The sequence below is a fragment of the Tursiops truncatus genome, chromosome 10 (assembly GCF_011762595.2).
Source record: "Tursiops truncatus isolate mTurTru1 chromosome 10, mTurTru1.mat.Y, whole genome shotgun sequence".
Lineage (NCBI taxonomy): Eukaryota > Metazoa > Chordata > Mammalia > Artiodactyla > Delphinidae > Tursiops > Tursiops truncatus.
Genome location: NC_047043.1, coordinates 36,851,155 through 36,876,368, shown reverse-complemented (window position 1 = coordinate 36,876,368; position 25,214 = coordinate 36,851,155). Strand labels below are relative to the sequence as shown.

At 43.3% G+C, this 25,214-nt stretch overlaps 2 protein-coding genes across 2 annotated transcripts in view; both read right to left on the bottom strand.

Annotated features, from left to right (window-relative positions):
• Positions 1-4,704, bottom strand: part of CPNE5 (copine 5) — a 125,555-nt gene extending 120,851 nt beyond the window's left edge. The window contains exon 1 of the mRNA XM_019949809.3: positions 4,567-4,704. The gene's annotated coding sequence lies outside the window, so the exon portion shown is untranslated. The remainder of the gene's footprint in view (positions 1-4,566) is intronic.
• Positions 3,500-25,214, bottom strand: PPIL1 (peptidylprolyl isomerase like 1). The gene is made up of 4 exons (XM_019949815.3): positions 24,932-25,214; positions 22,268-22,422; positions 5,470-5,538; positions 3,500-4,928 (listed from the first exon to the last, which is right to left on the bottom strand). Exons 1-4 carry the CDS (start codon positions 24,985-24,987, stop codon positions 4,708-4,710), a joined length of 501 nt encoding a protein of 166 aa, XP_019805374.1. The 5' UTR covers positions 24,988-25,214; the 3' UTR covers positions 3,500-4,707.

Here is a 25,214-nt window from a genome sequence, read left to right as displayed (position 1 = left end):
CAGGCCTTTTCAATGCCAGGCTGATGTCTCAATTCTGGCCCCACTCAGTCTGAGCAGCTGCTGGTTTTCCACACCCAAGGGGTGCCAGGCCTGGCTTAGAATCATGAAAAGGCATTGGTAGGCATCTGCCGTTTGAAGAAGCTGCAAGGCTAAACTGTATTCACACTGGCCTCTAGTGGCAAATTTCCAAAACAGCATTCTAAATGGAAATTCGGCAGCTGAAGGAATCTTCTCAGAATGACCTAGATTCAGAAATTTAGGGCTAATGGGGCCTTGCTCTGATCTTCGTTTGATGAATGAGAAAACCAAGTTTCAGAGGTAAAGTGATTCACCCAAGGTCACACAAAAGCCTCACATCTCACTGTCCACAAACCTGACCCAAAACTGGCCATCTGTGGTTTCAGTTAGGGATCATGGACTACCTACTTGGAAGAACAAATAAGGACCCATTTTTCAAAATCAGACCAAGCCGGCCTTAGAGTGAGACCCTAACATGTTTTCTTCCCCTATACTTTGCTTCCTTTTTTTGTTTTTCTCCCCTCTTTCATCTGTAAAAAAAATGTTGCTGGAAGATCCCTATCCGATATTTACCTGAAAAATAGTAATCTACCCTACAGGCAACAGGGCTCTGAGGCCATGAAGTGCTTTGTAGGCAGTAAACTCTGCCACTTAAACAAATGTGCTCTTCAATGTTTCCTCCTCCACACGTTGCAAGAATGTAGTGCCAGAAGGGGCCACGGTGACAGCTCAGATTGGCTCGAGGATCTGAGGGTAGGAATCGTTTCCCTTGTGCAGGGAAAGCTATTTTGACATATTCTGGAGACACAGTCCAAAAATAAATCAAGCTGAGGACTTCCACAGGGCTTAGTGGAAAGGCTTTGCTACCATACCAGCTAAAGCCTGGGTTTGGAGACTTGGGGTAATGCTATTATTTCTGCAAATGGATCTCAAATCTTTTCCTGACAGAACAATTTTTAATTTGATTTATTCAGCAATAACCTCAAAGAATTGCATAAGGTGCTAAGAGAACTCCCAGAGGGGAATAAGACAAGGGCTTTTGCTCTCAGAGGTTAGCCCAGCGGGAGGGAGAGGTGTGCAAGGTCAGGCTGCTGAAACGTTGGTGTGAAAAGGCAGAAGTATGTGGTGGCTTCGAGGGCCGCCGGTAATAAGGACAGCTGTTTCCTAAATGCTGGTCCCTGTTCTAAGTACCTGCTCTAGCTCATTTAATCTTCACAATAGCCTTATGAGGTTAGGACCATTATCCTCATTTTATAGTTGAGGAAACTAAGGCACAGAGAGATTAAGAAACTATTAATAGTTCATCACACTGCTGCTAAGCGGTGAAGCTGGGCTCTGAACTCTGGCAGTCTGGTTCCAGAGCCCTTTATCCTCAATGTCATAATTGCTGATGACCTCTCCCCTGAACTTCTGTGATATCTACTGAACCATACCACCTCACCCACTCTGGTACCCTCACAGGATCTTAGTGTCACACATGGCCTGATGTCCGCGGTGTACTAAATGGGAACGGAAGGTGGAAGAGCATTGTTTCTTAAAGCTCAATCTTAGCAGCCAAAGCCAAGAGCTTTGAACCCCTTCCGTTTTCTAAGACCACTACTGGTCTAGGAGGCAGAAGAAAAGGTTACTGTCCTGATTGCTCCATGCTCTAGGAACCACTCCCCACCCCAATTTCATGTTGACAAACATGACCTTTAGGCTCTCACCACTCAAAGTGTAGTATCTGGACCAGCAGTCACCATCTCCTGGGAGCTGGTTAGAAACCCAGAATCTCTAGTCGGATGCTGAATCCGGATCTGCTTTCTAGCAGGCTCCCCAGTGATTCTTGAGTGTGGCAAAGAGTGAGAAGCCCTGGGCTAAGACCCTTGGGGGCCACGCACTTTCCAGTCTGGGTACCAAACTTCTAACCCATCCCATGGGCAGTTGTTTGAAGGCTTCTTTCGTTGGCTTATCTACTCCCAACTTCAAGCCTTCTCTAAAAAGTCTGGAATCTCCTACCCTTCCCACCAAAGCTATATTATCTCCTGTCCCTTGATTAGCTCTCACAGTCCCACAACCTATCTTCATTAATCTCCACCTAAGTTACAAACTCATCCTGCATTCTCTGTGTAACCTACCTTCACCTTGATCTATTTGAGCTGTGACTGAAATGAGCTATCTGTGCCCTAGCACACCCCACTTCCACAAGACTTGTCGTAACTGTACTTTTCCAGAGAGGGTGTAGACACTCGTATGACAAAGGGATCAACCAGGATTCCTTTTACACAAGCTCCCTTTACACAGAGTCAGGAATTTCTATATCTCTGGCTAACTGGCAGAATCACTGGAAACTGAAACAGTTCAAGTTTTACTCTTTGAGGTCACATCCTTTATGAAAACTGGCATATGTTGCATGTGTGATCACCTTGGCATACATTTGGTATATTATCCAGAAACAAGGAGCTGTGCCTGTGTAGCTCTTCCCAGTGTAATCACAACCTTCTTTACTTCTCAAAGTAGCGATAATACGTTTCCACCTCTCTCAATGACCTGGGTGAAAGCAGGGATTTTCAGGATTATAATTCTGGAAGGTCAGTGGTTGAGTGTCTTATTCCTTGCTCCTAGAGGTGGGTCCAATTATGTCCACCCAGTCCAGGCTGAAAGAAATGTATTTCTATTTTCCCAGAATAGTACTCTATACCCCAAAACCATCTCTGGGAGGTTACAAAGTCATTTATATAGTTTGTTGATGGGTTCTGCTTTTTTGTTTTTCAGAGAAAAGAGACAGAAAGATGGAGAAAGAGGCTGAACATGGGGAAGGCTTGGGGAACAGAACCTTGTTTGGCCATTCCATAAAGTAAATCACCATTTCCAAAATATGTAGAGTGATAAGGATGAACAGTTAAGCTATAATCCCCTTTTCAATCAACAAACAACCCATTTAAGAAAACAAACACAATGGGGCTTCCCTGGTGGCACAGTGGTTGAGAGTCTGCCTGCCGATGCAGGGGACACGGGTTCGTGCCCCAGTCCGGGAAGATCCCACATGTCGCGGAGCGGCTGCGCCCGTGAGCCATGGCCTCTGAGCCTGCGCGTCCGGAGCCTGTGCTCCGCAATGGGAGAGGCCACAACAGTGAGAGGCCCGCGTACCGCAAAAAAAAGAAAAAGAAAACAAACACCACAACACATTTTGCCTCTGGGCTTGTGATGACATGCAGGTGTATCTCTTCCAAGTTCAGGGAATGGTTCAGGTCTCTCAGCACATCCACTTGGTTAATCTACAGGGGATTCCCCCTCACTCAGAAATGCTAATCAACATCACTTACTTCTTTCTTTTGTGTTGCTTTTTTAAAGTCAAACCTATTATTGGATGGGAGAAGTCTACTAGAGATGCAAAAACCTAAAATGATATGAAAACTTTAGTATCAGTCCTGCAATACTACTTGAAAGGGTTCAGAGGTCCAAATGGCTGTTAGAACCTCATACAATATTTAAAATCAAATTACAGCAGTGATTTCAACCATCAATGGCATTTTATTTTGGAAGTTCTATGTATTCCATAGGTATTAACTTCCTTTCTCTCACCGCCCCTCCCTAAAAAAATCAGAAAGATTAAAAAATATATATATAAAATCTCTTATCTAGTTTCTCTAAAGTCTTAGGTTAAAAAACTTAAGTGGTGGGCTTCCCTGGTGGCGCAGTGGTTGAGAGTCCGCCTGCCGATGCAAGGGACACGGGTTCGTGCCCCAGTCCAGGAAGATCCCACATGCCGCAGAGCAGCTATGCCCGTGAGCCACGGCCCGCTGAGCCTGCGCGTCTGGAGCCTGTGCTCCGCAACGGGAGAGGCCACAACAGTGAGAGGCCCGTGTACCGCAAAAAAAAAAAAAAAAAAAACTTAAGTGGTGCTTCTCCTTTATGAGGATACTGCTTTTTAAGAAGAATTCATAGTCTTTCCATATGCTCACTATAGATTTCTACTCCTTCCTGGGGAAAAAATGGTCAATGCTTCTGCTTCTTTTTAATAAATTAATTTCTCAATTATTACACATTATCATTCCCCACTTGACACATTCTTAGAAACTTGATTGTTGGATGCATTTTTCACTTGGCAAAAATTCAATGTGGCTTTGCGTGGGATGTCTAAGTGTCGGAAATAGCAGTGTTGATGTTCTGGTTTTGAGAGGGAAAATATATAGAGAGATGCATACAATCCCTGGAAGAACAAAGGCAAAGGACTGAAATAGGGGGTGCACACAGTTAAGAAGGCTGATAGACACTACTTGGTTTTGAATTCTACAGCTGTCAGCCACCAAAGACTGCAGTGTAGCCCAGAATATAAATTTCTGCAAGAAGAGGCTGGTTAGGCACTGCGAAATGACAGAGTTGGCTTCATTTCGTTCCAAGTGTATAGAGCAGATACACACAAGAAGGAGCAGTATGGGTCATTTGCAGTGAGCAGTAACCTGTGAACAATCACGCATGGGCATTTCTGCAAATGCTCTGTCAACACAGGCACTGGGGAAGAGAAAAGAAGCATCCTATTAAAATACACTTCCATCTCTAACTCACCCAAGACCCCAGGCCTCCTCAGCGCCTCAGATTTGCAAGACCAAAATGCAGTTTAGAGTTACGTGTCATTCTAGGTCATCTGGAAACTGGTTCACTGGGGCCATCTCAGAAGACCTGGGTGTGCCCAAGAGTGCAGCAAGTCTACCCAGAAGGGTATGCCTTAATGATCTTCACATCGTCCACAGGACGGTCCTGGGAGTTTGTTTCCACCATTCCTACTCGATTCACCATTCCTATACCCTGGCACACACGGCCAAAAATGGTGTGCTTGCCGTCAAGCCACTGGGTGGGAGCCAGGGTCACAAAGAACTGGCTGCCGTTGGTGTCTGGCCCGGCATTGGCCATTGCGAGAATTCCAGCCCCTGGCGGGAAAAAGGGAGAGAGGAAAGAGTATGAATAACCCCCATAGCTCCAGCCTGGATCTGCAACACCAGCCTAGGGATAAAAAGAAGCCAGACCAACCACCCGACCAGACAACCTTCCCCTCAGGGCAGGCACTCTGCCCTTGCACAAGGGCTAACAACTGCACTACCCGATGGCCTCATCTTCCTTGTCTTCATCTACTCCCTAGCCTCTATCCATGATGATCCCTGCTAAACTCTGGACCATGTTCTCAATTCCCCTCAAAAATTCAAGAAGGTCAACTGCTTCTTTGAGGAAGCTGGTAACAGCAACATTCAACAAGTAGTTAGAATCAAGATCACTCAGATCGGCACTCTGAATCGCTCAGGACTCTTGAGGCCGCTTGCTCTAATCCACCAGAGCTCTTTGTGGCTCTGCAGCTGGGCAGCTACACGGCACCAGGCCACGGTGTCAGGCATTCACCTTGAATCACAGCCAAAAGAATGAGCTTTTAAAATCCACTCCCTCTTCCTACCCAGTCCAGACAGGTCATATACCTACCTGTGAATTTCAAGTCTGGATGAAGTTCATCTTCAAACTGCTTGCCATAGATAGATGCACCACCTCGACCTGCCAGTTAGAAGACAGGAAACCAATCAGCCCACATTCCACCTCACACCAAGAACTACGGTCCAGGGTTAAATGACTTTTGGAGTACAGGCAAGGAAAATCAGTGAGCACGCCTAGCACTGTGCTAAGTACACTGCAACTACACAGCCCAGCAGCAGAATCAAGCATTGGCACAGCACATTCAAATCACTGGTTTCATTTAGGTAAGACGTTTCTTTTCAAAATAACACTGAGTGCTTTTTTCCTGCTTATGAAAGTAATACATTTTCACTGTCAAAATGTAGAAAACATAGATCATTATCAAAGGAACATTAAAGTCCCCTGTAATCTAACCATCTACAAATAACCACCATTCATGGTTTGACGTGTTAAGAGGTTTCCTAATTTTTTACATTTTTATGGGTACTTTAGACAGGAGTGCTCCAAGTCCTAACCCTATGCCCATCACAGACACTGCTAATCAATCAGCACTCTTCCCTGCTGAGCTTAGACTGGCCTCTGAATCCTTACCAACCCAGAAATCCAGGCAGCCATTTTTAATGGATCAGATGCGGCATAAGAATTGAAACCTATTTGTCATCCTTAACCTAGATGAAGGAAAATAAAATTCATTTAAGTCAAAGATAACTAGCTTAAGGAGAAACAAGGACAGTGCTGGGTGGCAATGTGGCAGAAAAGAATAATCTTACAGTAGGGAGAATTCATTGGGAGGAGAAGCAGTATGCTGTAAGGAGAATATGAAGAAACATGGCATTGGGAATGATTTGCTAGCAACATCACAGGTTATTTATATATCCACAAGAGTCCATACCCTTGCTGTTCTGGGCACCCAGGTTTTGTTGTTAGAGAAAAATGATACGTTAAATAAGATTTTTCCATAGGAAAAAATGTCCTAATAGGAGATAGCTCTCTTAATTATTTAGTCAACCATATGTCTTGTTGAACTACTTTGGTTTCTCCAAGTTGACCAGTCAAGACAAAACAGCCTGAAACAAAGTGAACAGATTTATCAGCTTACTCTGCTTGCCTGGCAGACAGGAAACAGGCCAGAGGCAAGGAGCTCACTTCCTCTTACAGCCTGCTGTGAAAGTAGCATGTTAAAGCACCATGTCCACCCCCAGAGGCCCCTGGGCCCTGCTAAGGTGTTTCCATGGTAAAAAATCCTTTGCTGTGTCTTTTAGGATGCTCCACCACAGGGAGCCTGTCACAGCCCCCGGTTCAGGAAGAAAACGCTGTTCTCATGCAAAGAGGAATGGGGGTGAATGTTAACAGAGTTGGGGAAACCTCCCACCTGGCCCAGGCTACCCATGCTTCTGGAAAATTACTGAACTACCAAACTATGTAAAAATTCATTCCAAAAATTCCAACATGCCAGTATACCTCCAAACAGCAATTATATAACCAGTATGTTCCCTCTGACTACAGAGTCAAGGTTCCTGCTTGAGCTTGGGGTGGGGGGTTGGTTAGTAGAAGTGCTAGGGCTGAAGATGAGAGAGGAGAAAGAGGGCTATGGGGACAAACTAAGGTCAAGCCCTACCTCCAGGGCTTGAATGAGCATGACGAGGATGAAACTCAGCAGTGCACTGTCTGTCTGCAGGCTGAGCCTTGGAAGTGTGATCTCTGCAAGCCAAGGACTGCCAGAACCTCAGGGCCCCACTCTCCAGGAACTGAAACCGAACATATGAATGGCACCACAAACAGGATAGGCCAGTCAAGAGCCACAGATAAAGCCTGGGGGCTTAAGCAATCGGAAGGAGATGAGAGGAAAGGGCATGGAAGCCCCACTTCACTCACTAGGCATAGTTTGACCAACTGCAAGTAGTTTGGGCCTCGAAGGCACCATTTAATCATAATATGTTATCTTTTCATAACCTAATTCAACTCAGTAGGGTTTGCAGCAAATTGTCAGAAAGACAAATAATTCCAATCAAAACATTCCTTTGGGCATGCGGAATAGTGGAGAAATGGACAGGGAGTGATTAAAGAGTTCTCCGGTGCACAGCAGGCAACAGATGTCAATGATCACATATAAAGCCAAAAATTAGGAAGCTCTGTGGTAAAAACGTGCTGTGTGCCTCCTCTAGTACAGATACAAGGGAGACAGGCACAGGCCTGTTTTCCAAACTCTGTGCCCTCAAAGTCCTTCCACTCTTCTGCCCTCTCCTTTAAACATTTATTCAATGTATTTAATATTTCAGACATAAAAAGATACAAAGAATAATACGACAAACAACTGTGCAGCCTCCCCTCAAGAAATAAAGTGTGGCCAATCCAGTCGAAGACCCCAGGCACACACACCCTGTTTCCCTACCCCAACTCCACCACTCCCCCAAGAGCTAACAACTGCTGTGAAGGATCTCAGCTTCCTCTCGGGTCACCACTACCCTTTCTGACCAGGAGTTTGTCATTTCCGTGCATTTTCTTTTCTACTACATATTGTATGTATCCCTAAACAAATGTACTGTTGTTTGCATGTTTTTAGGTTTATATAAATGGTATTATACTCTATATATTCTTCTTCAGTTAGCTTTTTTTGGGTCACCACTGTAGGTGATATTCATCCATTTTGTTCCATGCAGCTCTCTGTAGCATTCGTTCCACTAAATGATTACAACACCATCTTTTCTCACGGTGATGGATAGTTAGGATCTTTCCATTGTTTTTGGTATCATAAACCATGCTGCAATACCATTCTTATACTGTCTCCCAAACACAAGTGCAGGAGCTCTCAGGGACTATACCTCATGGGGGATATGCAGGCTCACAGTGTATCAGCATTTCACCATTACTAGATTTCCCCAACTATCTTGCCAGAAGTGGCCCCAATGTGCGCCCCACCCACAGTGCTCTCACTCTTACCCTTACTGCTCGAGGTCCTTTTGCCAGGCTTTTTCAAATGTTTGTCGGTCTGAAAGGTGTCAGATCTCTTGTGTGTTTTAAACTGCGTTTCCCTGAAGCTGTGCGTAATTTCCTGTTTACTGGCTATTTAGCTTCCCTCCTGTCAACAGCCACATTTCTACCGAGTGGTTTCACATTTTAAAATTTATATATTTTTATTAGCAGGATTATTCTAGATACTAATCCTTTGTCAGTTAATGCTTTTGCAAATACTTTTTTCCAGTTTACTTTTTTCACTTTTTTTTCCTGCTTTATAACAAAGTGAATCAGTTATACATATACATATGTTCCCGTATCTCTTCCCTCTTGCGTCTCCCTCCCTCCCACCCTCCCTATCCCACCCCTCCAGGCGGTCACAAAGCACCGAGCTGATCTCCCTGTGCTATGTGGCTGCTTCCCACTAGCTATCTACCTTACGTTTGGTAGTGTATATATGTCCATGCCTCTCTCTCGCTTTGTCACAGCTTACCCTTCCCTCTCCCCATATCCTCAAGTCCATTCTCTAGTAGGTCTGTGTCTTTATTCCTGTCTTACCCCTAGGTTCTTCATGACATTTTTTTTTCCTTAAATTCCATATATATGTGTTAGCATACAGTATTTGTCTTTCTCTTTCTGACTTACTTCACTCTGTATGACAGACTCTAGGTCTATCCACCTCATTACAAATAGCTCAATTTCGTTTCTTTTTATGGCTGAGTAATATTCCATTGTATATATGTGCCACATCTTCTTTATCCATTCATCCGATGATGGACACTTAGGTTGTTTCCATCTCCGGGCTATTGTAAATAGAGCTGCAATGAACATTTTAGTACATGACTCTTTTTGAATTATGGTTTTCTCTGGGTATATGCCCAGTAGTGGGATTGCTGGGTCATATGGTAGTTCTATTTGTAGTTTTTTAAGGAACCTCCATACTGTTCTCCACTGTGGCTGTATCAATTTACATTCCCACCAACAGTGCAAGAGGATTCCCTTTTCTCCACACGCTCTTCAGCATTTATTGTTTCTAGATTTTTTGATGATGGCCATTCTGACTGGTGTGAGATGATATCTCATTGTAGTTTTGATTTGTATTTCTCTAATGATTAATGATGTTGAGCATTCTTTCATGTGTTTGTTGGCAGTCTGTATATCTTCTTTGGAGAAATGTCTATTTAGGTCTTCTGCCCATTTTTGGATTGGGTTGTTTGTTTTTTTGTTATTGAGCTGCATGAACTGCTTATAAATTTTGGAGATTAATCCTTTATCAGTTGCTTCATTTGCAAATATTATCTCCCATTCTGAGGGTTGTCTTTTGGTCTTGTTTATGGTTTCCTTTGCTGTGCCAAAGCTTTGAAGTTTCATTAGGTCCCATTTGTTTATTTTTGTTTTTATTTCCATTTCTCTAGGAGGTGGGTCAAAAAGGATCTTGCTGTGATTTATGTCATAGAGTGTTCTGCCTATGTTTTCCTCTAAGAGTTTGATAGTTTCTGGCCTTACATTTAGGTCTTTAATCCATTTTGAGCTTATTTTTGTGTATGATGTTAGGGAGTGTTCTAATCTCATACTTTTACATGTAGCTGTCCAGTTTTCCCAGCACCACTTATTGAAGAGGCTGTCCTTTCTCCACTGTACATTCCTGCCTCCTTTATCAAAGAAAAGGTGACCATATGTGCGTGGGTTTATCTCTGGGCTTTCTATCCTGTTCCATTGATCTATCTTTCTGTTTTGGTGCCAGTACCATACTGTCTTGATTACTGTAGCTTTGTAGTATAGTCTGAAGTCAGGGAGCCTGATTCCTCCAGCTCCGTTTTTCGTTCTCAAGGTTGCTTTGGCTATTCGGGGTCTTTGGTGTTTCCATATAAATTGTGCAATTTTTTGTTCTAGTTCTGTGAAAAATGCCAGTAGTAGTTTGATAGGGATTGCACTGAATCTGTAGATTGCTTTGGGTAGTAGAGTCATTTTCACAATGTTGATTCTTCCAATCCAAGAACATGGTATACCTCTCCATCTATTTGTATCATCTTTAATTTCTTTCATCAGTGTCTTATAATTTTCTGCATACAGGTCTTTTGTCTCCTTAGGTAGGTTTATTCCTAGATATTTTATTCTTTTTGTTGCAATGGTAAATGGGAATGTTTTCTTGATTTCACTTTCAGATTTTTCATTAGTGTATAGGAATGCCAGAGATTTCTGTGCATTAATTTTGTATCCTGCTACTTTACCAAATTCATTGATTAGCTCTAGTAGTTTTCTGGTAGCATCTTTAGGATTCTTTATGTATAGTATCATGTCATCTGCAAACAGTGACAGCTTTACTTCTTCTTTTCTGATTTGGATTCCTTTTATTTCCTTTTCTTCTGTGATTGCTGTGGCTAAAACTTCCAAAACTATGTTGAATAAGAGTGGTGAGAGTGGGCAAACTTATCTTGTTCCTGATCTTAGCAGAAATGCTTTCAGTTTTTCACCATTGAGGACGATGTTGGCTGTGTGTTTGTCATATATGGCCTTTATTATGTTGAGGAAAGTTCACCTCTATGCCTACTTTCTGCAGGGTTTTTATCATAAATATGTGTTAAATTTTGTTCAAAGCTTTCTCTGCATCTATTGAGATGATCATGTGGTTTTTCTCCCTCAATTTGTTAATATGGTTTATCACATTGATTGTTTTGCATATATTGAAGAATCCTTGCATTCCTGGAATAAACCCCACTTGATCATGGTGTATGATCCTTTTAAGGTGCTGTTGGATTCTGTTTGCTAGTATTTTGTTGAGGATTTTTGCATCTATGTTCATCAGTGATATTGGCCTGTAGTTTTCTCTCTTTGTGACATCTTTGTCTGGTTTTGGTATCAAGGTGATGGTGGCCTCGTAGAATGAGTTTGGGAGTGTTCCTCCCTCTGCTATATTTTGGAAGAGTTTGAGAAGGATAGGTGTTAGCTCTTCTCTGAATGTTTGGAGGAAGGTGATCTCCGCGTCTTACTCTTCCACCATCTTCCTACTTTTTTCACTCTTTTAATGGGATCTTCTCATGCAAAGAATTTTTTGCAGTTGAAATTCCTTAATCTTTTTCTTTATGATCTGTGCTTTCTGTTTCTTTAAAAAACAAAAACAAAAAACCTGTCTTATCCCCAAGACTGCTCTGATGTGCTTCCTCCTTCTCCTGCTCACTGACTGTAGAAACCTCTCAAGATGAACTAGAGTGGCATCTAAGACATGGAGAGTGGTCTCTTACACAAAGATTACCATACTTGGTGCTACCTGTGCCTACCACTCCCATGCCACAGCTGATGGAATCACGGATTAATATCCAGCCCTAAAGCAGCCACAGGTCAGCCAGTTAGCCATTAGGAGGCCCACGTGAAAGCTCTACCTGGGGCATTCGACACAAGAAGGCAACTAACCAAACCAATCAAAGCCTCTCTTCCAGCAAGAGAGCCTCTAACAGATACCGCAGATATCCTCTGAGCATTTCCAACCCCTTCTCCATGGCCTACCTCAACCTCAGAGACAAAAAAGGCAGGTACTGACCAGTCCCGTTTGCAGCTAGGGGTAGCCAGATGACCCAGTTCTGACTTACTGACATAAACAGAAGCCACTGAGTAGAGCTTCTAGGAAAGCTATAGCTTTCCTGATTAAAAAAGGACAACACACTCCTATCTTTCACCCATAGCTCTTTCCTCATCTTCCTTCTTTGAAAGCAGAGGTGATGTCAGGAGCAGCAGCAGCCACCTGGCAACCATAAGACAAGTTTGAGACCAAAGGCCAACACACTGAGAATGCTGCAGTGGAAGGACACAGCAAGCCTGGGTCCCTGACAACTCTGCTGGGCAGATGAACCAGTGCCTGCAACCGCTTACCTCCTGACATTTTGTTATGTGAGAAAAACAAAAGCTCTCTTTGTTTAAGCCTCTGTGGTTGAGTTTTCTGTTACTTGCAGCCAGAAGCATCCCAAATTGATACAATCACTTTGTTAGTAACAGCAGAAAGGGTGAACTGACTAGTGGAGCTACTATTGGATTACCAGGGCAAATGCCAGATACCAGATCTAACACAGCAAACAATACTACAGTTCTCCAAGAAGCTTTAGCTCTTAAGATAGAGTCCTCTCTTCCTCACTTGCCTTTGGGGTCAGAGAGATCTGGATTTCGGTTCCCACTCCACCACTTACTAGCTGTGTAACCTTAAGCAATATACTCACCCTCTCTAAGCCCCAGTTTCCTTGTCCAAAAAATAGGAACAGTAGTAGCACTTATGTCTCATAGGACTGTTAAAAGAATTAAATAAGACAATGCATGGAAACCATGTAGTATATAACATGAAGCAAACACAGTAGTATCAGTGATGATGAGCCTCCTTTAACTCATATAATCTGAGCATTTTCTTTGAGAGACGACTGCAGGTTGTGACCAACAGTCCACCTTGGGAGGCAGTCTGCCCAAGTTTACGCCAGTTCCTCTGTCTTCAAACCTCCACCATTCCCCCTCTGCTCCTTGCTCTTTGTGGATAACTTTGCTTCTTATTTCACTGAGAAAAAGGAAGAGAGCTTTCACATGTTCTCATCACCAAATCCACTTTCCTTCCTACATCTCTACCCATTTACCTTGCTTCATCCATTATTAATACACTGTATAAATAAATTGTTCGAATGACTATCCCACCACCACATACTAATCAATCCCATTCACCTTTAAGGAACTTTACAGCTACAATTTTCCCTTCTCCTGTATCAGTTTTTCTTTCTGAGAGATCACTCCTATCAGCATAAAAACATGGTATTACTATTTCACATTTTGGAAAAACGACAACAACACTGTCTTCCAAGTATCTCCCCATTTCTCTTCATCAATTTCCAGAAAAAACCCATCCCACTTCTTCTCCAGCCTCTTGAACGCTCTCCATTCAGATGTTTGCCCTCACCACTTCCCTGAAACTGCTCTTGTCAAGGTCATCAGAACCACCACGTTGTCATTAAATCCACTGGTCAATCCTCAGGCCTCACCCTGCCTGATCCAACAGCAGCATCAGACAGTTGATGTCACCTTTCTTGAAATCCCACCTTACTGGCAGCTCTTCATTTTCCTCTACTGGCTCCTTCTCCACTTCCCTCTCTCCTTTCACAGACGTTAGACCTGCACTGTTATGTGAAGACTTCTCCTTCCAACACTTGCTCCCTCCCCCCTTTACCTTTCACAAGTGTTACCCCATTAAATCTCTTGGATTTCTCACTCTGTCTTGGCATGTGCTTCCCAGAGGACCAGAACCAACAGAACCCCTATCACCATAGTGCAAACTATAAGCTTTAGCTTTGACAACAATGAAAGTTTCTAATTCATCTCCCTGCTTCCGGCCTTGCCTCCTGCTTTCCACACCAGTCTATTCTGTATGTGGAAGTCAGGGGATCCTTTTAAAACAAGTCTCATCATGGCAGCCCTCTGCTCAAAATCCTCCAGTGACATTTCATCACACTTCAGACAAAGTCCAAAGTCTTCATCACAACTTACAAGACTTTTCATGATCTGGTTCTCTGATACCTCCTGCCACTCTCCCCCTCACTCACCTGCTCCAGCCACAGTGGCCTCTGTGCTGTTTCTTGCAGAGCACATTCTGGTTCTAAGACCTCTGACTGCCGTTCCCTCTGGATTGTCCTTGTCTCTGACATTCTCATGGTTCATTACTTTATTTTATCCAGAGCTCTGCTCAAATTCCTTCTTATCAGAGAAGTCTTCCCTAATCACACTATCCACAGTAGCACCTCCCTCACTATCCCAGTGGTTCTCAACCAGGGGTGACTCTGCCCCCTGGGGACACTGAACAATGCGTGGAGACATTTTTGGCTGTCACACCGAGGACTTGTACTGGCATCTAGGGAGTGGAGGTCAGGGATGCAGCTGAACATTCTACAATACACAGGACGGCCCCCACAACAAAGAATTATCCAGCTTAAAATGTCAGTACTGCCAAGGCTGAGAATCCCTGCTCTAACCCCTTTTCCATATCATTTGTCATGTACAACCTGACAGTGTACTACATACTTATTTGTTCACTGCCTCTCCCACCAGAATGAGAGTTCCATAAGAGCTTTCTTATTCATTATTTTATCCCCAGCTCTTAGAATAATGCCTGGAGTCCAACAGACATTTGTTAAATGAATTAACAACCAAAATAAATAATAAACACCCATACTTTTTTGAGCTCCTATTTTGTGTTGAACCTGTGCTAACAATTTTATAAACATCTGCTCGTTTACTACTCACAACAACCCTCATGAGGTACACATAACCACACTCCCCATTTATATATAAGAAGGCTCAGCAAGGTCACATAAGTTGTCTAACATAACACTTAGTAAGTGTTCGTGTGAAGCCAAGATTCAACCCCAAGCCCAGCGGGCTCCACAACCCTCTGTTCACCCCCACACTACACTACCTTGCCGTATATCACGGCTGGATTAAATGACCTCACACATTTTTCTTATCAAGAGTCCCATATGGTCCCCGAATGATGCTAATTCAAATCTGAACTCCCGTCTGGGAGTCTCCACGAACTGGCCCAATCTTAACCCCCATGCTGTCTCCTACTACTCTGTGCACTCTGCCCCAAACTGCTCCTCCCTTACTCTCCCCTAAGCATGCAGTTCGGGGGTCTTAGAAATCACATTTTATGCATCTGTCCTGGGCGTGGAGAGGTGGCTGGGTCACGTCACAGAGCCAGTCCAGCATGAGACGTGACACCTGGGGTGGTGGGTTCTCCTTCACACCCTACAGGTGTGTCACTTGTGCCTCCATTCTGTATTCACTCTTCTTCCTAAATCTATCAATAAAATGCCCTTCCCTGTCCTGTCAAAAGTTAAAATTCTACACTTCCTTCAAGGCCCACCTCAAAATATTACTCCATCCCATTCTAACCCCATTCCACTGTACTTTTTCTCTCATTATGAATTATTCCAACAAATGTTCTATACATAATCCATAGCATACCACAATGCATTTGCATATTTATCATATTATTACTTTCTAGTTGTCTCTTATAATGAATACACTGTCTTCTTGGCAGGGCAGGGTTCTCTGCAACGAAGAGAAAAATGCCTTGGTTTCTAATGCTTAAATACTCCTCACAGGCCTTAGAATAGTACAGGATACCCCACAGATTCTTAGCAAATATTCATCAAATGAATAAAATTAACAAGAGCTTGCTGTTCAACACGTTAAATTTCAGGTGTTCCTGGAGCTACTAAGAGGTGAGATGAAATCAGAATGAGGGTGACACACAGCATAATCAGCACGTAATTAATCACTGTAATCACGGCAGCTGGTGAGCACTGTGAGGCTAAGTGCAGAGCTGGAAACGTGAAAGGAAGAGCTTGATAGGATGCCATGTCTTATAGGAAGAGGATAAAGAGAAGAAGTTAGTAGAAAACAGAGAAAAGACATTCAGAGGGCTAAGAGAAGATCCAGCATAGAGTTATTACAATAAAGGAAATTTAAAAGAAGAAAAATGGTTTAAAATGAAGCAGGAGGTCAAAGACATCTGAATTGAGAAAACATCCAGCAAAGGTGTATCAGAAAGACCCTGGAGGACTTCCCTGGTGGCACAGTGGTTAAGAATCCTCCTGCTAATGCAGGGGACACGGGTTCGATCCCTGGTCTGGGAAGATCCCACATGCCACGGAGCAACTAAGCCCGTGTGCCACAACTACTGAGCCCGTGCTCTAGAGCCCACGAGCCACAACTACTGAGCCAATGTGCCACAACTACTGAAGCCCTCGCGCCTAGAGCCCGTGCTCCACAACAAGAGAAGCCACCACAATGAGAAACCCACATACCACAATGAAGAGTAGTCCCTGCTCACCACAACTAGAAAAGCCTGCACGCAGCAACAAAGACACAATGCAGCCAAAAATTAATTAATTAATTAAAAAAAAAAAAAGAAAGAAAGACATGGAAAGTATAGTTCCAGAGGAGCCGGACTGAGGGACAGAAAGGATACATCGGGGATAGAAAAGCTACATCGACCTGCTGAAGAGCCCAGAATGCCACATGCTGGTCATCTGAGATGTTAAGCAAAAATTACGTTACCTAGTCAGCCAGCAGTCCATACTAGTGACCCAGGAGGGCCTAACTCCTGTTTGCCTTCCACCATAAGCCTGCCAACAGGCTTAGCTCAACCACTCACTATACTTGAGGCTGGACACAATTATCTGGAAATCTTTTGAGTGATTCAATTTCATTAAAATTACCTCATGGAAATGTGACATTATGAAGGATTGCAAACTAATTACAGAAATACAGGGAAGCTCTGACAAGAGTACTCACATCTGAGTCACTTCCAATTCTTGTACACTAATCAAGAACTCTCAGTTCACTGGTGTTATGAACTAAAATTTTATCTCATAACAACAAGAAAGAGGAAGAAGACAGGAAAGAAGTACAACAAAGTGTTGACAGGACATTTTCAGATAAAGAAAGTGGACTGAAGCAGAATTAGACTCAGCCTTCCCCAATAACTGATGAAGCAAACACAAAAAATTCACTTTCTTTCAAAGCCAAAAATTCATCAGCAACAACCAAATAAGAAAAAGGAGACAAACTTATTCCAATGATTCTGAAAAGAGTCAGTCAGGGAAAGAAATAAGAGATCCTTCTGCCTGCACTTCTGAAAAGTAGTAATCAGGAAAGGAGGAGTGTCACCCAGAGAATTCTTACAAATACCCTCCAATTTTGAGAAGCCAACAAGGGGAGTGGGTGAACAACCCTGAAGCAGTTAAGAAGCCCTTGAAGACAGAAGCCCACACACCACAGGCGCTCAGGAGTGGCAGTCAGGATAATAGCAATGACCACCTTAGTCAGGTGGAGGAACACAGGGCCATGACAGGGATCAGGACATGCTACTCTAAAATAAGGCACCCTGGCATAATGAGTATTTCAAGTTGAAGGAATGTGAGAAACAGCAGGTGCAGGAAGGACTTTCTGACATTCCTCTGAAGGGGGTCATAAGACTCTCAAATGAGAGGTCCCCTCCATATACTTGGAGGAAAGGAACATCCCTACTTTCATGAAAGAGGGACACCCAAGAGGAATCTGAATGAACAAGCCTTGCTAAGTCTCCCCTAGTTTACTACACTGAGCTTATACTCATACCCCTTTTGTCCGTTCACATTTTCCCACAACTTTCCACTCTATCAAACCTAGCCTAAAAACGCTCAAGGTAACCCCTTCTTCAGGTCTTCATTTTCCTATAAAGGAAATGTCATGCAGAACTAATATTAAATAAATTTGTATGCTTTTCTCTCACTAATATGTCTTCTGTTATAGAAACCCAGCTGAAAACGAAAAAAAGGTATGAGGCCTCTTTTTCCTCTGCTACAGCTGTACTCAGGGGCTACCCAGGGCCTGGGGTGGGGGTAGAGGGACACCACCGGCATGGAGTCTGGGAAGATAGAACAGAAGTCAGCCCTCCCACAGGGGCTCACTGTGGGCTGAGCCGGTGTTCTCTCCCACACCCTCAGCAGGCTAGAATAAAATGGAAAGAAAGCAACCCAGCATTTGGGATGGGGAAGATGACTGGTCCCACAAAGGTAGGGAGAGTGACAAAGAGAATCCACTTACACTGTACCCAAGCAAATAAAAGATAAGGTCAATGCAGGTTCCGACGTTAAGCATGGATTTGACAACAAGAAATGGCACGGAGACTATGCAAACATACACAACAAATGGAAGGAGAAAAAAGGGAGAAAATATGGGCTTCCCTGGTGGCGCAGTGGTTGAGAGTCCGCCTGCCGATGCAGGGTCCACGGGTTTGTGCCCCGGTCCAGGAAGATCCCACATGCTGCAGAGCGGCTGGGCCCGTGAGCCATGGCCGCTGAGCCTGCGCGTCCGGAGCCTGTGCTCCGCAACGGGAGAGGCCACAATAGTGAGAGGCCTGCGTACCGGGAAAAAAAAAAAAAAAGAAGGGAGAAAATATAATCCAAGAAGGGCTTCTCCATGGTTGTCTCAGCTACAGATGCTTCAACAAAAAATAAGAATCCAAGAAAACAAGAGCTCAAAGACAAGATAACAAATCAACAGAATAAGGTGAAAAGATTGCAGAGCTGAGAAAACAGACTGAGAGCCAAATGACACCAAGACAGCTCTAATAAATAAATTAGAGCAGTAAAGAACAGAATAGACAGGCCTCAAAACTGAATAAGGCACAGAGTAAAGGTCTGAGATTATTTCAGTGGATGCAGGAAAAAATAGAAAAACATCATCTAACTTACTCAGGAGAAATGTGACAGATATGGAAGGCAAAGGCAATGAAATAAAGAATAACTAGTTTCCTAAAACAGAAAATCCAGTAAGTGTAACAGAGAAAATATTCAGAAATACAAATAAAAAAATTTCCCTGAACTGAAGGAAGGAGTAAATCTGGCCTCAGTATTCTCCAAAGCCATGTTCAAAACCAGAAGGCAATGGAGCAGAATTGTCTAAAAAGATCTGAGAGAATTAGTCTGGCCCAAGAACAGTAAATAAGTCATGATCTTTTTTTTTTTTTTTTTTTTTTGCGGTACGCGGGCCTCTCACTGTTGTGGCCTCTCCCGCCGCGGAGCACAGGCTCCAGACGCGCAGGCTCAGCAGCCATGGCTCACGGGCCCAGCCGCTCCATGGCATGTGGGATCTTCCCGGACCGGGGCACGAACCCGTGTCCCCTGCATCGGCAGGCGGACTCTCAACCACTGCGCCACCAGGGAAGCCCCATGATCTTTTTCAACTATAAGTGTAACTGGCAGAAATTCTCAAACATGATTGAGTTTAAAAATATAACACCTTCCAGCCCTTGCAATAAAAACCACTCAACAATAAATTCTGCCTTTTACCACTTGTGAATAGAAAAGCCTAGTGGTGAGCACTGAACCCTCTGAAATGTAGAACCCACACTGTAACTGAGGGACTCACGGGTGCAGAATGGAAAATGCTGTAAACTCTGATAAGGAAAAATAAAACTAACAACAAAAAAGTGGGAGCAAGGGAGGGAGGACAGGTGTGAGATAACAGAAAAAAAGATGTATCTATATATACAGAGCCTCTAAAACCTTTGTAAATTCCTAAGTGGTAAGAACACCAGGAGCATCTCTTGTTCTAATATTTGGTCTTTGACCCTATCCCTGACACGGGGCTCCTGAAACCCTTATAAATTCCTAAGTGATTAGAGCACTAGGACCATCTTTTGTTCTAATGAGGTGACTCTGGGTGGATCCTGGATGGGGGCTGGTCACCAGAAAGACCAAGTCATGATTAGAAGCTTGGAATTTTCAGTGCCTGCCCCACCCCCTTCTCCAGAGAGGGAAGGAGGGGAGAAAGGCTAGAAATGGAGCTAATAATTGATCATGCCTACATGAGGAAGCCTCCATAAAATCCCAATAGTACAGGGTTTATAGAGTTTCAAAGCAGACGAACACATCCACCCTGGGAGGGTGATGCACCCCAACTCCATGGGGACAGAATTTCCCATTCTCAGCACCTTCCCAGACCTCACCTGAAGCATCTCTGTTCATCTGTATCCCTTACAATATCCTTTAATAAACTGGTAAATGTAAGTAAGCACTTAGGTTTCCCTGAGTTCTCTGACCTGCTCTAGCAAATTAATCAAACACAGCTGGTGTCACAGGGAACTGCTTGTTGTGGGGGAAAAATTCCATACATTTGGTGACCAGAAGTGTCAGTGAAGTGTTCTGTGCGACCATATAAAAGTAAAGGAAAAACCCAGGAGGGAAGAACTGAGTTTTTCCCAACATAGGAAGCAAGTAAAACTAAGTTTTCCCTAAACAATACGAATGGGTAGAAATTTAAGTACTAAGTGTCTCATCTTTCACAGCAGGAAGTCAATTTTTCTGTTAAGTATATACAAAATTAAATAAAATACTTTTTGTTTTAAAAACAATAGCATGCATGACATAGCCTATTCTCTTGAAATTATTTCCATCTAGCTAGTTATCCATCATTTTAACTAGGTATCTGAAATGAAAGATGTCTAGAATAATGGCCGCCAAAAGTGAACGTTCATCATTTCTGAGAGGTGGGACATTGGGGGAGTAGCTAATGGTGGTTAGGAATCTTTAGGAGCTAAACTTATGAGTGCTTTTTTTTTTCCTTTTCTTTTCTTTTTTGGCCACGCCGCGTGGCTTGCGGGATCTTAGCTCCCCAACCAGAGAGTCCTAACCACTGGACCACAAGGAAATTCCCTCTTATGAGTGATTTTTCCATTCTTTTTTCTACTTTCCTCTATATTCTATATTTTGAAATGCGTCCATATATATCGAAAAAATAGAATGCCTCTTCATCATAAAGGATAAAGGACAACTGAGAATGACAAGGAAGAAAAAGACTGAGAAAAAACTGCCACAGAGAGAACCAAGCTTATTTAAAGGCAAAAGAGCAGGAATAGGAATTAGCAGAGAGAAAATGCAGACTGGGAAGCAAGGGCCCTTGAAACTTATAAATGTTGGCATCTACCAATTTCACTAATAAACCCCAACTCAACAATGATAACTCCCAAATTCATACCTCCATCCCCAACCTTTCCATGAACTCCACACTCATATCCCATTAATCAACATTTCCACCAGAAGATCTGACAAGCATTTCAAACATAGTGTGTCCAGAACCAAAACCAAATTTTTGATGTTCCCCCTCCAAACATGCTCCTCTCTCCACCTTCACATTTCACTAAACTCCAGTTAAAACCCTTGAAGTCATCCTTGACCATCTCTTTCTCACACGCCTGTCCTTCCCAGCTTCCAACCTCAGCACTGGCTCCATTTCTATCAAAACATAAGCTGAATCCAGTCACTTCTCACCACCGTCTATACTGTTAGGCTAGTCCAACCACATATATCTAGACTGGATGACTACAGCAGCTTTCTAACTGGTTCCCAGCTCTCACTCTTGCCCCACATCATCTATTCGCCAAACAGCAGTCAGAGTGACCTTTTTTTTTTTTTTGGCTATGCCACACAGCATGTGGGATCTTAGTTCCCTGACGACCAGCGATCGAACCCGTGCCCCCTGCAGTGGAAGCACAGACCCCTAACCACTGGACTGCCAGGGAATTCCCAGAGTGATCTTTTTAAAGAATAAGTCAGATCATGTCACTCTTTTGCTCAAAACCTTCTAATGGCTCCCATCTTATTCAGAATAAAACCCAAAGTCTCTACTATGCCCTACAAGGTCCTACATGATCTCCTATCTAGGCTCCTGACTCACAGCCTCTGGGTCTACTCTTCCCTCCATGGGAATGTTCTTCTCTCAGTCACAAGGTTCATTCCTTCACTTCCTTCAGATCTCTGTTCCAACCACATCTTTCAGACAGGACTTCCCTGACCTTTCTACTAAAATCCCATCCCCACATCCTTTTCCTGCTTTATTGAGAGCAGGAAGTTTTTTGTTGTTTTTTTTTTCTCTAGGCACAGCCATATCCCAGAGCTCAGAAAAATATATGACACAAGGCAGGTGCTCAGTATTTGTTAAATGAATGAATCAATCTAAGAACCCACTATTTTCTTTTCCTCAAAACACTGAAAATGTCCTTCTTTCCTCCTGATTATCCAGACTACTCTATGCATTACTATAATTCAGGCAAACATTATTTGCTCTTAGTAAGCAATACACGGAAGTTATGAGAAACTCTATAAAGTCCGGGAGTCAAGATTGGTTTCTGGTCAATTCCACTTGTGTGTGTTTGGGGAAGGGGGTGTGCTAGCAAGGGCAGAAGTAGTCACCCAGTCCCTGGTATGTGGAAGAGAGCCCTGGCTACCTTCTACTCAGTTATAACAGCATGAGGCTTCAGAAACTAACGTTGACTTAACTGTACCTGTCCCTGTTGGGTCACCTCCCTGGATCATGAAGTCTTTGATGATTCTGTGGAATTTGGTGCCATTGTAGTAACCTCGACGAGCCAATTCAGCAAAGTTCTTACAAGTCTTTGGAGCATGCTTCCAGTACAGCTCCAGCACGATGATCCCCATGCTGCAGGGGGAGAGGACAGTAGAGCTCCAGTCAAGAACAAGGTCACAGCAGACAGAAACGTTATGGGACTGCTCCATGACTCTTCCTTTTCAAGCTTATAAATCATGAAATTATGATAAACATCAGATTTCATGCTCAGCAAAGGAAAACAACACAATGCAAATAACATAAACACAGATACCTCCTTTGAGTAAACCATGCAGGGGCTTCTGGTACTTCTTTTAAGCAAAATAACCATGGACAACTAAAAATTCTAACAACTTGTATACAAGAAATCACTGATCATTGGAAACCAATATAACCAACCCCTGAATTAGGGGAAAAAAATCTTACACTTAATTTGTAATTTTTTTTAAGTTGGACATTAAAAAATTGGGAATTCAAATTTATTTATACATATATAAGTTTCTGGGTGGGGGTGGAAAGTGGGTAAATGGGAGACAGGAAGGTTTTCAGTGAATATCTTTTTTAAGCTTTTGTAGTTTAGAGCTATGTAAATTACTACCTATTCATTAAAAAAACTAATGGGGAAAAAAAAAGGTACAGTTTGTGTGTATTTAGGAAGGGTACAACAAAGGCAAAATCTGATTACTTCAAAGCTTTATACCTGCCCAATGTGATAAGTGCTTTTCCCCTAGAAGTAGTGCTAAGGAAAAGGAAGAAGTAAGACTTAGGACAGGTGCCTTCCCCTCCATTTCATCACTCACCTAGACTTTAAGCTCCAAGAATGTGTGAACTGAGTCAACTCTGTATAGCCCGAATACCCAGTGCCAAGCACAGTGTAAGCACTCTATTAATAAATGTACTATGTGCTAGAACATAGCTTTCTAAAAGCCTTTCTACTGGCAATTCATCCTTCACACTCCTAACATTCAACACGGATTAACAACTACTCTGTGCAAGATACAGTTCTAAGTGCTTTTCCTCTCACGGAGCAACATTCTGGTGGATATTTGTAAAATACAGGGAATAACTTTTTGGAATGGCAATCAGAAAATACCTATACAAGTTTGAAATGTGCATACCTTTTGACAGCAATTTCAACTTCTAAGTTTCTATTCTATGGAGAAACTTACAAAAATGCTTAAGAATACAATATGTGCAAGGATGTTTATGCCAGTATTTGTCCTAACAAAAAAAAATATGAGAAGCAATTTAAGTCTTCAAAGAGGGAATGACTAAATTATGAAATATCCATACTACGGAAGGCTGCATGTACTAGTGTGCGAAAGAAAAGCAAATTACAGAAAAAATATATATATATAATATGTTCATACAATCTTATTATTGTTTAAAAATAGAACATAAAAGAGATGCCTATGTGTACAGAGAAAAAGATCTGGATGGTCATCCAACAAACTATTAATGGTATTTTTACAGAGAGGAGTTGCTTTCACTTCTTATTCTATACACTTCTACAACTGCTTGGATTTAAATTTTGATTTATGTTGTAATTAAAAAAACTAACAGGTGAATTCAGAAATAACATACTTTCAACTTGAGGCCAGAAAAAGTAGAATTTTCTCATTAAGAAGGTGGGGAAAATGGCCAAGGGGCAAGAGCAGCATCTGAGAGAACTGTGCTCTGATGGAAAAGCAGCATGGGCAAGAATAGAAAGATGGAAAGACGATGGCTGGACCTTGGCTGCTGATGTGAGAACAGCAGATGTAGGGAGAGAGGTAGGCAAAGGCCAGGATGAAGGTCATACTACAGAATTTCAATTTTATACTGTTGTAGTAGTAAGAAGTTACTTAAGGTTATTTGTCCTACTTTGGAAAGATCACTTTTAACTTTTTCCAAGGGGGCAACGGAATGAATGGGGCTAAAGAACCTAGCACGTGAGGCAGACAGACCAGGCTCCAAATGAGGTTCCCCTACTTACTAGCTACATGGGTTTAATCAAGCCATTTCCTCTGCAAATTTTGACATTTCTCCTGCTAAAACTGGAGAGAAGCTGGAATTGTACCTACATGATCTGAGTTGCTAAGAGGATTAAACTAAATGTGATGCTACACATCAGGGGCACGGCACTAGCTGTTTGTGCTCAATATTATCACTCTTTGATAGGAGAGAATAAATGTGCTTCTTCCTGTTCTCCTAAAAATCTGTTTATACAACTGTGCTACTTACAACCTTAATATTTACAAATCTGTCTCCTTCACTATACTGTAAGCTTCTAAAGGCAAGGCTGTGTTTTATCCACCTCTGACCCTCAGATCCTACGTCCCCAGCCTGTAGATTCAATACACGTTAGTTGAATGAAAGGATGAATGAACGGAGGGGTGAGAGGAAGGCAATCGGGCCTCTGTCGCTAAAGTCTCAGCGCGAGTCGGTGCGGAGCTCGGACGCGGGCAGCGGCGGTCCCCACTCAGCCCTCAGGCCGCCCCCACGACCGCGGCTCCACGAGGAGGTCGGTCTCCCGAAAGAGCGCGCCGGGAACCCAGCCCCGCGGCTAAGCCTGGGCTCCGCGTCGCCTCCGCCAGCCCAGGCCCAGAGGCCAGACCCTCACCTGGTCTCCAAGTATACGTTGGGCGGCTGCCAGGAGTCTGGAGGGATCGCCGCCATAGCTAAGCTGGGGGAAACCTCCCGTAGCAATTGTTACTTCCGGCGATTCGCCTGGGACCCGATTCGCCGGGTACCCGCCGCCGCGGCACACACTTCCGGTTCCCGCCATTCACCTCGAGCGATGCCAAAATTTGGGTGCTTGAGACGAGGAAGGGGAGGGACCCCCACCTCCAAGGACGCGAATCTGGGGTGCAAGGCGAAAGCAAGCTGTCCGCAAGGACGGAGAA

Bases quoted from the DNA above. Each gene is read 5' to 3' on its own strand.
- PPIL1 (XM_019949815.3), bottom strand. From the start codon at position 24,987: ATGGCGGCGATCCCTCCAGACTCCTGGCAGCCGCCCAACGTATACTTG. The intron at 22,423-24,931 runs GTGAGGGTCTGG...CTCCCCCTGCAG, and splicing joins AACGTATACTTGGAGACCAG to CATGGGGATCATCGTGCTGG. The intron at 4,929-5,469 runs GTAGGTATATGA...TTTTCCCGCCAG, and splicing joins TCCAGACTTGAAATTCACAG to GGGCTGGAATTCTCGCAATG.